The sequence below is a fragment of the Rana temporaria genome, chromosome 4 (genome assembly GCF_905171775.1).
Source record: "Rana temporaria chromosome 4, aRanTem1.1, whole genome shotgun sequence".
NCBI classification, from domain to species: domain Eukaryota; kingdom Metazoa; phylum Chordata; class Amphibia; order Anura; family Ranidae; genus Rana; species Rana temporaria.
This window is the reverse complement of record NC_053492.1, coordinates 14,324,418-14,341,251: the sequence shown is the minus strand read 5'-3', so window position 1 is coordinate 14,341,251 and position 16,834 is coordinate 14,324,418. Positions and strand designations below refer to the sequence as shown.

General features: G+C 43.2%; 1 protein-coding gene across 1 annotated transcript; it reads left to right on the top strand.

Moving 5' to 3' along the window:
• Positions 1-6,234: 6,234 nt before the first annotated feature.
• Positions 6,235-7,797, top strand: LOC120935544 (E3 ubiquitin-protein ligase TRIM41-like). Its single transcript, XM_040347594.1, has one exon. The coding sequence runs from the start codon at positions 6,235-6,237 to the stop codon at positions 7,795-7,797; it is 1,563 nt and encodes a 520-aa protein (XP_040203528.1).
• The last annotated feature ends 9,037 nt before the right edge of the window (positions 7,798-16,834 follow it).

The window sequence follows — 16,834 nt, the reverse complement described above, 5'->3', positions numbered from 1 at the left end:
TATTCCTATTACAAGGAATGTAAATATCCCTTGTAATAGGAATGGTGCGTGACAGGTCCTCTTTATGGAGATGCGAGTGAGGGAAAAATCGCCCCCACCCGTCCCCATAGCTCTGCTGGGCGGAAGTGACGTCAAAACGTCGGTCCCGCCCAGCGTCTTAAAGAAACATTTTTTTTTTTTGTCATTTGAAAAAATGACAGTTTCAATTTATTTTTTATTTTTTTTGCACTTTAGTGTAAATATGAGATGTGAGGTCTTTTTGACCCCAGATCTCATATTTAAGAGGACCTGTCATGCTTTTTTCTATTACAAGGGATGTTTACATTCCTTGTAATAGGAATAAAAGTGATAATTTTTTTTTTCCAGTGTAAAAAATAATAAAAGAAATAAAAATAAATAAGAAAAAAATGTTTTTAAAGCGCCCCGTCCCGACGAGCTCGCGAACGCATACGTGAGTAGCGCCTGCATATGAAAACGGTGTTCAAACCACACAAGTGAGGTATCGCCGCGATCGTTAGAGCGAGAGCAATAATTCTAGACCTAGACCTTCTCTGTAACTCTAAAAATGCTACCTATAGAATTTTTTTAAATGTCGTCTATCGAGATTTTTAAGGGTAAAAGTTTGACGCCATGCCACGAGCGGCCGCAGTTTGTAAGCGTGACATGTTGGGTATCATTTTACTCGGCGTAACATTATCTTTCACAATATATAAAAAAATTGGGCCAAATTTATTGCTGTCTTACTTTTTAATTAAAAAAAAAAAAATATATATATATATATATATATATATATATATATATATATATATATATATATATATATATATAAATATATATAAATATTTTCCAGCAAAAAACACAGATCTTTTCTAGGGGGGTAGTGTCAGAAAAAGGTTTGGTGGTTAAAGAATTTTGAGGCATGAATGATGATGGCTTTAAAGAAGATTTTTTTTTTTTGCTCATTTGGATGATAATTGATTTGATCTGCACACCTTTCTGTCTGAGAACCTCATTACCATTCCAATCACTGGTTTCCATCCAACCCAAAGTGTCCGTATTGTCTGCAGGTCCCCTGTGGTGAGACATTAGACATTAGAAGACAACTTTTATGCAGGTCCAATCTGACTCTGTGTAGGGGCCTTATTGTACAAACCATACCAGGGGCCCCCCGTGTCCCCCCCACAATCTAGTTTCTAGACAGACCTGCGTATTTAACACCGTTCCTGGTTTCTGGCATTAAAGTGAATTCATTTTGTGTGGAAAAAATTCACTTTTTTTTTATTTAATGTGCAAAAACACAATATAATATATTTTTTATTATAATATATTTATATAATTATATATATTTTTTTATAATATATTTATATAATATAATAATATATGTTTTATTATATTTATATAATAAATATATATTTTTTATTATAATATATTTATATAATATAATAATAGATTTTTTAATTATAATATATTTATATAATATAATATAATAATAGATTTTGTATTATAATTATTATTATATTATATTATATAAATATATTATAATAAAAAAATAATTTAGTACAATTTAAAAGATGATATTACACCAAGTAAATACATACCAAACATGTCACATATTTTTTTATTATAATATATTTATATAACATAATATAATAATATATATTTTTTTTATAATATATTTATATAATATAATAATAGATTTTTTAATTATAATATATTTATATAATATAATAATAGATTTTGTATTATAATTATTATTATATTATATTATAAAAATATATTATAATAAAAAAATAGTTTAGTACAATTTAAAAGATGATATTACACCAAGTAAATACATACCTAACATGTCACATATTTTTTTATTATAATATATTTATATAACATAATATAATAATATATTTTTTATTATAATATATTTATATAATATAATAATATATTTTTTATTATATTTATATAATATATATTTTTTATTATAATATATTTATATAACATAATATAATAATATATATATTTTTTATAATATATTTATATAATATAATAATAGATTTTTTATTATATTTATATAATAATTTTTTTTATTATAATATATTTATATAATATAATAATAGATTTTTTATTATAATATATTTATACAATTATATTACAGAAACACACACATTGTACATTATATATTACTGTAATAGAGTGGATTATAGGATTTTACAAGCATTTTAACTCAGTGGGGATTCCTGTCAGGCAGCGAGGAAGAGGGGGAGAGAAGACATCACATTACATGGTAAGACCTACCCCGAAAATAAGCCCTACTGTGTCTTTTGTTACCAAAATTAATATAAGACCCGGGCTTATTTTCGGGGAAACACGGTAATAGATTTTTTATTATAATATACCGTATTTATCGAGCTATAACGCCCCCCGGCGTATAGCTCGCACCCCCGAACTTGAAGGAAGATTCCTGCAAAAAAAAAAAAAAATACTTACAGTTTGGATGCCCCTCGTCGGTGTCTTGCCCGTCGTCCATCGCGTCCTGCCCGTCGTCCAGCGCGTCCATCGGCGGCCTCGTCCGGTCCGGCGTCTTTCTGCGGCCATCTCCGCTCGATCCCCGCTTCCCGCGCTTTGTTCGAACCACTGCGCCGACATATACCGAGCGGAGTACACTCAGGTATAGTCAGGCGGGTTCGGCTCCTCTCGCGTAAATGACGTACAGGACGCACACGACGTGACCGCGAGAGGAGCCCAGCCTGCCCGACTATACCCGAGTGTACTGCGCTCGGTATATGTCGGCGCAGTGGTTCGAACAAAGCGCGGGTATCGGCGTATATCGCGCCCAGCTCCAGAAGTATTTACCCCCTTCCTGACCAGGCCATTTTTTTGCGATTCGGCACTGCGTCGCTTTAATTGACAATTGCGCGGCCGTGTGACGCTGTCTCCCAAATAAAATCGACGTCTTTTTTTCCCCACAAATAGAGCTTTCTTTTGGTGGTATTTAAACACCTCCTGCGGTTTTTATTTTTTGCGCTATAAACAAAAAAAGACCGACAATTTTGAGAAAAAAATATATATTTTTTTACTTTCTGCTATAAAACATACTCAATAAATCATTTTTAAAAATCTAGGGGCAGATTCACAGAAGAAGTACGCCGGCGTATCTACTGATACGCCGGCGTACTTTCAAATTTGCCGCGTCGTATCTTTAGTTTGAATCCTCAAACCAAGATACGACGACTTTTGGCTTCGATCCGACAGGCGTACGGCTTTGTACGCCTTCCGAACGTAGGTGTAATACTTTGGCGCCCGCTGGGTGGAGTTTGCGTCGTTTTCCGCGTCGGGTATGCTAATTAGCTTTTTCCGGCGATTCACAAAGGTACGTGCGGCCGTCGCATTCTCTTACGTCGTCGCTAGTCGGCTTTTCCCGGCGTATAGTTAAAGCTGCTATTTTGCGGCGTATACATAGACCTGCCATGTTAAAGTATGGCCGTCGTTCCCGCGTCGAAATTTGAATAATTTTTTCGCGTAAGTCGTTCGTGAATAGGAAAGGACGTAACTCACGTCTACGTTCAAAAAATGACGTCGGTGCGACGTCATTTTGCGGCAAAGCACGGCGGGAAATTTTAAAACGGAGCATGCGCAGTACGTTCGGCGCGGGAACGCGCCTAATTTAAATGATCCACGCCCCCTACCCGGATCATTTGAATTAGGCGGGCTTGCGCCGGAGAGATTTACGCTACGCCGCCGCAACTTTACAGGCAAGTGCTTTGTGAATCAAGCACTTGCCCGTAAAACTTGCGGCGGCGTAACGTAAATGCATTACGTTACGCCGCCGCAAATGTACCTGAATCTGGCCCCTAATTTCTTCATCAGTTTAGGCCAATATGTATTCTGCTACATATTTTTGATTAAAAAAAAATCGTAATAAGCGTTTATTGATTGGTTTGCACAAAAGTTATAGTTTCTACAAATTATGGGGTCGGTTTATGGACTTTTTTTATCATTGTTTTTACTAGTAGTCGTGGCGAACAGAATTTTTTTTTTTTTTTTTTTTATGCGGGACTATGACATTAGTACGCCAATTGCACCACAAATGTGTGAACATAAGAGCGAACGCAATGGGCCAGATTCACAAAGAGATACGACGGTGTATCTACAGATACACCATCGTATCTCTGACTTACACTGGTCCTATCTATGCGCCTGATTCATAGAATCAGTTACGCATAGATAGGGCTAAGATCTGACAGTGTTACACTGTGTTACACTGTCGGATCTTATTTTCGATTTAAAAATGGCGCCGGGGGCGTTCCCGCTGATTTCCGATAAATAATATGTAAATCAGCGAGATACGCAAATTCACGAACGTACGCGGACCCGTCGCAGTCTTCTTACGTCGTTTCCGTAGCGGTTTTCCCTCGTATACTTACCCCTTCTTTTATCAGGCGCAGACAATGTTAAGTATAGCCGGCGTTCCCGCGTCGAATTTGAATTTTCCTACGTTGTTTGCGTACGCCAATTCACGAACACGCGCGTCGCAAGTCCCGCTCACGTCGCAACCACTGACGTCCTAGTGACGTCAGTGGGAGCAATGCACGCCGGGAAATTCCCCGGACGACGCATGCGCATTTAAATCGGCGCGGGAACGCGCCTGATTTAAATATGACACTCCCCTAGCCGCGGAATTTGAATTCCGCTGGGGGATTTAGGATCCGCCGTCGCAAGTTTGGAGGTAAGTGGTTTGTGAATTAGCCACTTGCCTCCTAAACTTGCGGGAGCGGATCTTAATTCACGTAGATCGAGCGGATCTATAGATCCGCTGAGCTACGTGAATCTGGCCCAAAAACTCTATCTTCAGACCTCCTCTGTAACTCTAAACTGGTAACCTGTAAAAGCTTTTAAAGTGTCACCTATGGAGATTTTTAGGTCCCGTAGTTTGTTGCCCTTCCACAGGCGTGCGCAATTATAAAGCGTGACAGGTTAGGCATCTATTTACTCAGCGTAACATCATCTTTTATATTTTACCCCCAAAAAATTGGGTATTACATTATGTTTGTGTGCACTAAAATGCATTAAATTAAAAAAGAAATTCCTAAAAATGGCAGCGCAAATATCGTGCGATATGAAAAATTGCAACATCCACCATTTTATTCCCCAGCATCTCTGGCCCGGATTCACGTAGAATCGCGTATCTTTGTGCGGGTGTAACGTATCCTATTTACGTTATGCCTCCGCATCTTTGACAGGCAAGTGCCGTATTCTCAAACCAAAGTTGCGGCGGCGTAGCGTGAATAGGCCCGGCGTAAGCCCACCTAATTCAAATGTGGTAGATGTGGGCGTGTGTTATTTAAATTGAATGTGACCCCACGTAAATGACGCTTTTTTACGAACGGCGCATGAAAGTATCCCGGTGCGCATGCTCCAAATTAACCCACAAGAAGCCAATGCTTTCGACGTGAACGTAAATGACGCCCAGCCCTAGTCGCGAACGACTTACGCAAACGACGTAAAATTTTCAAAATTCAAAATTCGACGCGGGAACGACGTCCATACTTAACATTGGTACGCCTCATGTACGCCTCATATAGCAGGGGTAACTTTACGCCGGGAAAAGCCTAACGTAAACAGTGTATCTGTACTGCGTCAGCCGGGCGTACGTTTCGTGAATTGACGTATCTAGCTGATTTACATATTTCTAGGCGTAAATCACTGTACATGCCCCTAGCGGCCAGCGTAAATATGCAGTTAAGATACGACGGCGTAAGAGACTTACGCCGGTCGGATCTAATACAAATCTATGCGCCTGATTCTAAGAATCAGGCGCATAGATACGACGGCACGGACTCAGAGTTACGACGGAGATACTCCGGCGTAACTCGTACGTGAATCCGGGCCATAATGTTTAGGGGTTCTAAGTGATTTTCTACCAAAAAATAAATAAAAATGCTGATGTTTACACATATGTGAGAAGTGTGCGAATTGGCCTGGGCGGGGGAAGGTGGTTAAAGAGAACCAGTCCTGGCTGAGTGTCCATTGTTTGGTTTGTTTTTGGGTGGGATCATTGATTATTTTATTTAGATTTTTTTTTGTTCAGTTGTCTTTCAGCTGTGTTTTGTGACCTTTACATCTCCTTTGTCCTCACACCGACCACATTCTTAGCCTTGTCCTGTGGAGGAACTTCCCTGACCAGACAACTGGTTTTGGAGTATAAGGAACTAACTTGGTTCATTTCTGTCTCTTCTATCAGCGATGGCGTCCTCAGACCTGAGAGCGGAGCTGGATTGTCCTATCTGCCTGAACATTTATACGGATCCCGTCATGTTGAAATGTGGACACAACTTCTGCCGGGTCTGCATTGACCGTGCGTTGGATACACAGGAGGGGTCTGGAGGTTATTCCTGTCCTCAGTGCAAAAAAGAATTCCAGAACCGGCCTTTACCGTACAGAAATATATTTCTGAGTGACCTCACTCAGCATTTCCTCTCTGCTCCACCACCAGATCCAGAGAAGTCCGGCATCTCCTGTACTTACTGTATTCACTCCTCTGTACCCGCTGTGAAATCCTGCCTGCATTGTGAGGCTTCTCTATGTGATGACCATCTGAGAGTCCACAGCAGGTCACCAGAACACGTGTTATGTGTCCCCACCAGCACCCCGGAGAACAGGAAGTGCCCCGTCCATAAGAAGATCCTGGAGTATTACTGCACCGAGGACTCTACTTGTATCTGCGTCTCCTGCATTATATTCGGGGAACATCGGGGACACCAGGTGGAGACCTTGGAAGAAGCCTTCATAAAGAAGGAGAAGAAACTGACATATAATCTGGAGAAACTGATTACTAAGAGAGAGGATACAGAAGAAAGAGTCCGGAGTTTGCAGGACCACCTGGGAAGTGTACAAGGCAAAGCAGATGGAGAAACAGGAAGAGTCACTGGCCTGTTCAGAGACTTCAGGAGACGTCTGGAAGATCTGGAGAAGAAGGTTCTGGGTGAAATCTCCGGGCAGGCAGAGCGAAGCTTACGCCTAGTCAATGGTCTGATCCAGCAGTTGGAGTTAACAATGGAGGATCTGTCCAGGAAGATGCACCCCTTAGAGGAGCTGTGCGCCATGATGGATCCGTTGACCGTCCTTCAGGAACCAGACTCAGGTGACTTGTGTGATACCGAGGATGATGAGGACAGAGGGATACATGATAAACTCCTCTACAATGGAGGGGATCTGGATGGGGTATCACAGATGATCAGCACAGGTTTATCAAATATAATAAGTGGTGTAGTTAAAGGGATCTTCATAAAGAAAGCTGTAGACATATTATTGGATGAGGACACGGCTCATACTGATGTAGCTATCTCATATGACAAGAAGACCGCAACCAACACAGGTCCATACCAGCTTCGCCTAGATACAGAGGAGAGATTTGTGGATTGTAATCAAGTTTTAGGAAGTCAGAATTTCTCCTCAGGGAGACATTACTGGGAAGTAGATCTCCAGAGATCCAATAACTGGATTATCGGGATGTGTTACGCCAGTATAGAGAGGAGTGGCGTAAACTCCTTGGTTGGAAGGAACGACGTGTCCTGGGGTTTGGGCAGCAAGGGTACACAATATAAAGCAGTACATGATAAAAAGGAGACCGTGCTCAGTTATATTGTTCCTGGTAAGAGAGTCCGGGTATATCTGGATTATGAGGCCGGACAGATCTCCTTCTATATGGGGGCCCCCCTCCGCCACCTCCACACCTTCACCACCACCTTCACCGAGCCCCTCTATGCTGTGTTAGGTGTATGCCATTCATATATATCATTGGACTGAAGGGGGGTGTGATAATCTGTCTAGACACCAATCACATTATTCTGAATGGGGGAATATTGTACCGAGAATTTATCATTTTAACAATTCTTTTTTCTCCTTAGGTTACCATATCACACACAATGCATCATTTCAATAATAGCGATAGTTATTATTATTATCACTATTAATATTTATTTAGATTTTTTTTTTTAATCCATTTTACAATTCTACATTTAGATTGTATAAGGCAGTGATGGTGAACCTTGGCACCCCAGTTTTGGAACTACATTTCCCATGATGCTCAACTACACTGCAGAGTGCATGGGAAATATAGTTGGGGTGCCAAGGTTCACCATCACTGGTATAAGGTATGGTTCACTATATACACGTACCAGTTTCTAGAGTTTTTACCCAATTTTTTTTTTTCTCATTAGGACACCATGTCACCCACAATGCAACATTTCAATAATAGTAATGATGATTATTATTATATTATTATTATTATTATTATTATTATTATTATTATTATTATTATTATTATTATTATATAGGGTTTTTATTCTCCATTTTACAATTTTTTTTTAAAGTTATGGTATGGTTCAGTATATACACATGTCAGTTTCTAGAGTTTTTACACATTTTTTTTCTCATCAGGTGAGGTTACCATATCACCCACATGCATCGTTTCAATAATAGCTATTATTATTATCACTATTATGCTATTATTTTTTTCTATTTTTTATTTATTTTTTAATCCATTTTACAATTCTACATTCTGGGCCAGATCCTCAGAGCGAGTACGCCGGCGTATCTACTGATACGCCGGCGTACTTTCAAATTTCCCGCGTCGTATCTTTAGTTTGAATCCTCAAACAAAGATACAACGGCATCTGGGTTCGATCCGACAGGCGTACGGCTTCGTACGCCTTTGGATCGTAGATGCAATACTTCGGTATCCGCTGGGTGGAGTTCTCGTCGTTTTCCACGTCGGGTATGCAAATTAGCTATTTCCGTCGATCCACGAACGTACGCATTCTCTTACGTCGTCTCTAATCGGCTTTTTCCGGCGTATAGTTAAAGCTGGTATTTTGCGGCATATAGTTAGATTTGCCATGTTAAGTATGGCCGTCGCTCCCGCGTCGAAATTTGAATTATTTTTTTTTTTGCGTAAGTCGTCCGTGAATCGGAATATACGTAAGTCCCGTCTAAGTTAAAAAAAATGACGTCCTAGCGACGTCATTTAGCGCAATGCACGCCGGGAAATTTCGGGACGGCGCATGCGCAGTTCATTCGGCGCGGGGACGCGCTTCATTTAAATGAAAGACGCCCCCTACCCGCCCAATTTGAAATCTGCCGCCAGAAATACACTACGCCGCCGTAACTTAAGGCGCAAATTCTTTGAGGATTCGAAATTCCGCCAGGTAAGGTATTGTGGCGTAGCCTATCTCTGATACGCTGCGCCCATCTATTTCTCTGTGAATCTGCCCCTCTGACTGTATAATAAGGTATGGTTCATCATATACATGTACCAGTTTCAAGAGTTTTTACTTAATTTTTTTACTCATTAGGTCACCATATCACCCACAATGCAACATTTCAATAATAGTGATGATGATGATGATGATGATGATTGTTAATTTTATTATTATTATTATTATTATTATTATTATTATTATTATTATATAGGGTTTTTATTCTCCATTTTACAATTAATTTTTTTTTTTAAGTTATGGTATGGTTCAATTATATACACGTGTCAGTTTCTAGAGTTTTTACACATTTTTCTTCTCATTAGTTTACCATATCACCCACAATGGATCATTTCAATAATAGCGATTATTATTATTATTATTATTATTGTTATTATATATATTTTTTTTATTCTCTTCAGCACCCATGTTCTTATTTTGTGTAATTATTTTGACACTCTCATTACTACTGACTGTTTGGTTTTAATTATGGAGGGGGTATTATATTGATATAGATTGATATGAAAATATTCTTATGTTGTTTCTAACCCTGATGAAGGGGACAACTACACCCCGAAGCGTGTTACTTTTTGTATTGTACACCTGATCTTTAATGGAATAAAATTGTATCTGGAACTCCTAGCAGTGGTGTGTTGATTTAATTACAACTCTTTTCACATCACACTTCTCTATCGTATCACTAACGTGTAATGATAACAATGTATCCCTGTTATGAGATATCAGGCAGGGTGGAGGATGTGGAGGATGGATTGCAGTGCAGCAATTTATAGCATTGCACAGGTGAAGCTTCTTATAAAAGAAAATATAACCCATTCCTTCCTAGAGACCAAAAAAGTTTTGCGTATAGGACCACGCCTTTTCTGTATTCTGTATTTTTTCTAGAAAATTACTTTTTCTAGAAGATTCCCATAGAATTGCGGCGGCGTAACGTATGTCATTTACACTACGCCGCCACAACTTTCTGGAGCAAGTGCCGTATTCTCCAAGCACTTGCTCCGTAATTTGCAGCGGTGTAGTGTAAATGGCCCGGCGTATGGCCGCGTAATTCAAAGGGGGCACTTGTATTCAAATTAAGCGCGCCCCCGCGCCGATCGAACTGCGCATGCGCCGGGTGGAAAAATAGCCCAGTGCGCATGCTCCAGCTCACGACAGAAAACGTCAATGACACCGACGTGAGTGTCATTGATGTAAAGTCGTATTAATAATAACATTAATAACCCCCAGTATTGGTGTCAGTGGGAGCACTAATAACCCCCAGTATTGGTGTCAGTGGGTGCACTAATAACCCCCAGTATTGGTGTCAGTGGGAGCACTAATAACCCCCAGTATTGGTGTCAGTGGACGCACTAATAACCCCCAGTATTGGTGTCAGTGGGAGCACTAATAACCCCCAGTATTGGTGTCAGTGGGAGCACTAAAAACCCCCAGTATTGGTGTCAGTGGGAGCACTAATAACCCCCAGTATGGGTGTCAGTGGGAGCACTAATAACCCCCAGTATTGGTGTCGGTGGACAAACTAATAACCCCCAGTATTGGTGTCAGTGGGAGCACTAATAACCCCCAGTATTTGTGTCAGTGGGTGCACTAATAACCCCCAGTATTGGTGTCAGTGGAAGCACTAATAACCCCCAGTATGGGTGTCAGTGGGAGCAGTAATAACCCCCAGTATTGGTGAAAGTGGGAGCAGTAATAACCCCCAGTATGGGTGTCAATGGGAGCACTAATAACCCCCAGTATTGGTGTCAGTGGACAGTATTGGTGTCAGTGGGAGCAGTAATAACCCCCAGTATGGGTGTCAGTGGAAGCACTAATAACCCCCAGTATTGGTGTCAGTGGACGCACTAATAACCCCCAGTATTGGTGTCAGCGGAAGCAGTAATAACCCCCAGTATTGGTGTCAGTGGACAGTATTGGTGTCAGTGGGAGCAGTAATAACCCCCAGTATTGGTGTCAGTGGGAGCACTAATAACCCCCAGTATGGGTGTCAGTGGGAGCACTAATAACCCCCAGTATCGGTGTCAGTGGGAGCACTAATAACCCCCAGTATTGGTGTCAGTGGACGCACTAATAACCCCCAGTATTGGTGTCAGCGGAAGCACTAATAACCCCCAATATTGGTGTCAGTGGGAGCACTAATAACCCCCAGTATTGGTGTCAGCGGGAGCACTAATAACCCCCAGTATTGTGTCAGTGGAAGCACTAATAACCCCCAGGATTGGTGTCAGTGGGAGCACTAATAACCCCCAGTATTGGTGTCAGTGGGAGCACTAATAACCCCCAGTATTGGTGTCAGTGGAAGCACTAATAACCCCCAGTATTGGTGTCAGTGGGAGCACTAATAACCCCCAGTATGGGTGTCAGTGGGAGCACTAATAACCCCCAGTATTGGTGTCAGTGGGAGCACTAATAACCCCCAGTATTGGTGTCAGTGGAAGCACTAATAACCCCCAGTATTGGTGTCAGTGGACGCACTAATAACCCCTAGTATTGGTGTCAATGGAAACACTAATAACCCCCAGTATTGATGTCAGTGGAAGCACTAATAACCCCCAGTATTGGTGTCAGTGGACGCACTAATAACCCCCAGTATTGGTGTCAGTGGGAGCACTAATAACCCCCAGTATTGGTGTCAGTGGAAGCACTAATAACCCCCAGTATTGGTGTCAGTGGACGCACTAATAACCCCTAGTATTGGTGTCAATGGAAACACTAATAACCCCCAGTATTGGTGTCAGTGGGAGCACTAATAACCCCCAGTATTGGTGTCAGTGGACGCACTAATAACCCCCAGTATTGGTGTCAGTGGGAGCACTAATAACCCCCAGTATTGGTGTCAGTGGGAGCACTAAAAACCCCCAGTATTGGTGTCAGTGGGAGCACTAATAACCCCCAGTATGGGTGTCAGTGGGAGCACTAATAACCCCCAGTATTGGTGTCGGTGGACAAACTAATAACCCCCAGTATTGGTGTCAGTGGGAGCACTAATAACCCCCAGTATTTGTGTCAGTGGGTGCACTAATAACCCCCAGTATTGGTGTCAGTGGAAGCACTAATAACCCCCAGTATGGGTGTCAGTGGGAGCAGTAATAACCCCCAGTATTGGTGAAAGTGGGAGCAGTAATAACCCCCAGTATGGGTGTCAATGGGAGCACTAATAACCCCCAGTATTGGTGTCAGTGGACAGTATTGGTGTCAGTGGGAGCAGTAATAACCCCCAGTATGGGTGTCAGTGGAAGCACTAATAACCCCCAGTATTGGTGTCAGTGGACGCACTAATAACCCCCAGTATTGGTGTCAGCGGAAGCAGTAATAACCCCCAGTATTGGTGTCAGTGGACAGTATTGGTGTCAGTGGGAGCAGTAATAACCCCCAGTATTGGTGTCAGTGGGAGCACTAATAACCCCCAGTATGGGTGTCAGTGGGAGCACTAATAACCCCCAGTATCGGTGTCAGTGGGAGCACTAATAACCCCCAGTATTGGTGTCAGTGGACGCACTAATAACCCCCAGTATTGGTGTCAGCGGAAGCACTAATAACCCCCAATATTGGTGTCAGTGGGAGCACTAATAACCCCCAGTATTGGTGTCAGCGGGAGCACTAATAACCCCCAGTATTGTGTCAGTGGAAGCACTAATAACCCCCAGGATTGGTGTCAGTGGGAGCACTAATAACCCCCAGTATTGGTGTCAGCGGGAGCACTAATAACCCCCAGTATTGTGTCAGTGGGAGCACTAATAACCCCCAGTATTGGTGTCAGTGGGAGCACTAATAACCCCCAGTATTGGTGTCAGTGGGAGCACTAATAACCCCCAGTATTGGTGTCAGTGGGAGCACTAATAACCCCCAGTATGGGTGTCAGTGGGAGCACTAATAACCCCCAGTATTGGTGTCAGTGGGTGCACTAATAACCCCCAGTATTGGTGTCAGTGGGTGCACTAATAACCCCCAGTATTGATGTCAGTGGAAGCACTAATAACCCCCAGTATTGGTGTCAGTGGACGCACTAATAACCCCCAGTATTGGTGTCAGTGGGAGCACTAATAACCCCCAGTATTGGTGTCAGTGGAAGCACTAATAACCCTCAGTATTGGTGTCAGTGGGAGCACTAATAACCCCTAGTATTGGTGTCAATGGAAACACTAATAACCCCCAGTATTGGTGTCAGTGGACGCACTAATAACCCCCAGTATTGGTGTCAGTGGAAGCACTAATAACCCCCAGTATTGGTGTCTGCAGACGCACTAATAACCCCCAGTATTGGTGTCAGTGGGAGCACTAATAACCCCCAGTATTGGTGTCAGTGGAAGCACTAATAACCCCCAGTATTGGTGTCAGCGGGAGCACTAATAACCCCCAGTATTGGTGTCAGTGGAAGCACTAATAACCCCCAGTATTGGTGTCAGCGGGAGCACTAATAACCCCCAGTATTGGTGTCAGCGGGAGCACTAATAACCCCCAGTATTGGTGTCAGTGGAAGCACTAATAACCCCCAGTATTGGTGTCAGTGGGAGCACTAATAACCCCCAGTATTGGTGTCAGTGGAAGCACTAATAACCCCCAGTATTGGTGTCAGTGGGAGCACTAATAACCCCCAGTATTGGTGTCAGCGGGAGCACTAATAACCCCCAGTATTGGTGTCAGTGGAAGCATTAATAACCCCCAGTATTGGTGTCAGTGGAAGCACTAATAACCCCCAGTATTGGTGTCAGTGGGAGCACTAATAACCCCCAGTATTGGTGTCAGTGGAAGCACTAATAACCCCCAGTATGGGTGTCAGTGGGAGCATTAATAACCCCCAGTATTGGTGTCAGTGGAAGCACTAATAACCCCCAGTATTGGTGTCAGTGGATGCACTAATAACCCCCAGTTTTGGTGTCAGTGGGAGCACTAATAACCCCCAGTATTGGTGTCAGTGGAAGCACTAATAACCCCCAGTATTGGTGTCAGTGGACGCACTAATAACCCCCAGTATTGGTGTCAGTGGGAGCAGTAATAACCCCCAGTATTGGTGTCTGCAGACACACTAATAACCCCCAGTATTGGTGTCAGTGGGAGCACTAATAACCCTCAGTATTGGTGTCAGTGGAAGCATTAATAACCCCCAGTATTGGTGTCAGCGGGAGCACTAATAACCCCCAGTATTGGTGTCAGCGGGAGAACTAATAACCCCCAGTATTGGTGTCAGAGGACGCACTAATAACCCCCAGTATTGGTGTCAGTGGAAGCACTAATAACCCCCAGTATTGGTGTCAGTGGAAGCACTAATAACCCCCAGTATTGGTGTCAGTGGGAGCACTAATAACCCCCAGTATTGGTGTCAGTGGGAGCACTAATAACCCCCAGTATTGGTGTCAGTGGGAGCACTAATAACCCCCAGTATTGGTGTCAGTGGGAGCACTAATAACCCCCAGTATTGTGTCAGTGGGAGCACTAATAACCCCAAGTATTGGTGTCAGTGGGAGCACTAATAACCCCCAGTATTGGTGTCAGTGGGAGCACTAATAACCCCCCAGTATTGGTGTCAGTGGAAGCACTAATAACCCCCAGTATTGGTGTCAGTGGAAGCACTAATAACCCCCAGTATTGGTGTCAGTGGGAGCACTAATAACCCCCAGTATTGGTGTCAGTGGAAGCACTAATAACCCCCAGTATGGGTGTCAGTGGGAGCACTAATAACCCCCAGTATTGGTGTCAGTGGGAGCACTAATAACCCCCAGTATTGGTGCCAGTGGGAGCACTAATAACCCCCAGTATTGGTGTCAGTGGGAGCACTAATAACCCCCAGTATTGGTGTCAGTGGGAGAACTAATAACCCCCAGTATTGGTGTCAGTGGGAGCACTAATAACCCCCAGTATTGGTGTCAGCGGGAGCACTAATAACCCCCAGTATTGGTGTCAGCGGGAGCACTAATAACCCCAGTATTGTGTCAGTGGGAGCACTAATAACCCCCAGTATTGGTGTCAGTGGACGCACTAATAACCCCCAGTATTGGTGTCAGTGGGAGCACTAATAACCCCCAGTATTGGTGTCAGTGGGAGCACTAATAACCCCCAGTATTGGTGTCAGTGGAAGCACTAATAACCCCCAGTATTGGTGTCAGTGGGAGCACTAATAACCCCCAGTATTGGTGTCAGTGGGAGCACTAATAACCCCCAGTATTGGTGTCAGTGGGAGCACTAATAACCCCCAGTATTGGTGTCAGTGGAAGCACTAAAAACCCCCAGTATTGTGTCAGTAGAAGCACTAATAACCCCCAGTATTGGTGTCAGTGGACGCACTAATAACCCCCAGTATTGTTGTCAGTGGAAGCACTAATAACCCCCAGTATTGGTGTCAGTGGACGCACTAATAACCCCCAGTATTGGTGTCAGTGGGAGCACTAATAACCCCCAGTATTGGTGTCAGTGGGAGCACTAATAACCCCCAGTATTGGTGTCAGTGGGAGCACTAATAACCCCCAGTATTGGTGTCAGTGGGAGCACTAATAACCCCCAGTATTGGTGTCAGTGGGAGCACTAATAACCCCCAGTATTGGTGTCAGTGGGAGCACTAATAACCCCCAGTATTGGTGTCAGTGGACGCACTAATAACCCCCAGTATTGGTGTCAGCGGGAGCACTAATAACCCCCAGTATTGGTGTCAGTGGACGCACTAATAACCCCCAGTATTGGTGTCAGTGGAAGCACTAATAACCCCCAGTATTGGTGTCAGTGGGAGCACTAATAACCCCCAGTATTGGTGTCAGTGGGAGCACTAATAACCCCCAGTATTGGTGTCAGTGATGCACTAATAACCCCCAGTATTGGTGTCAGTGGGAGCACTAATAACCCCCAGTATTGTTGTCAGTGGAAGCACTAATAACCCCCAGTATTGGTGTCAGTGGAAGCACTAATAACCCCCAGTATTGTGTCAGTGGAGGCACTAATAACCCCCAGTATTGTGTCAGCGGGAGCACTAATAACCCCCAGTATTGGTGTCAGTGGGAGCACTAATAACCCCCAGTATTGGTGTCAGCGACGCACTAATAACCCTCAGTATTGGTGTCAGTGGAAGCACTAATAACCCCCAGTATTGGTGTCAGTGGGAAGGCACTATAACCCCCCAGTATTGGTGTCAGTGGAAGCACTAATAACCCCCAGTATTGGTGTCAGTGGAGGCACTAATAACCCCAGTATTGGTTGTCAGTGGCAGCACTAATAACCCCCAGTATTGGTGTCAGTGGGAGCACTAATAACCCCCAGTATTGGTGTCAGTGGGAGCACTAATAACCCCCAGTATTGTGTCAGTCGGGAGCACTAATAACCCCCAGTATTGGTGTCAGTGGAAGCACTATAAACCCCCAGTATTGGTGTCAGCGGGAGCACTAATAACCCCCAGTATTGGTGTCAGTGGGAGCACTAATAACCCCCAGTATTGGTGTCAGTGGAGCACTAATAACCCCAGTATAGGTGTCAGTGGACGCACTAATAACCCTCAGTATTGGTGTCAGTGGGAGCACTAATAACCCCCAGTATTGGTGTCAGTGGGAGCACTAATAACCCCCAGTATAGGTGTCAGTGGAAGCACT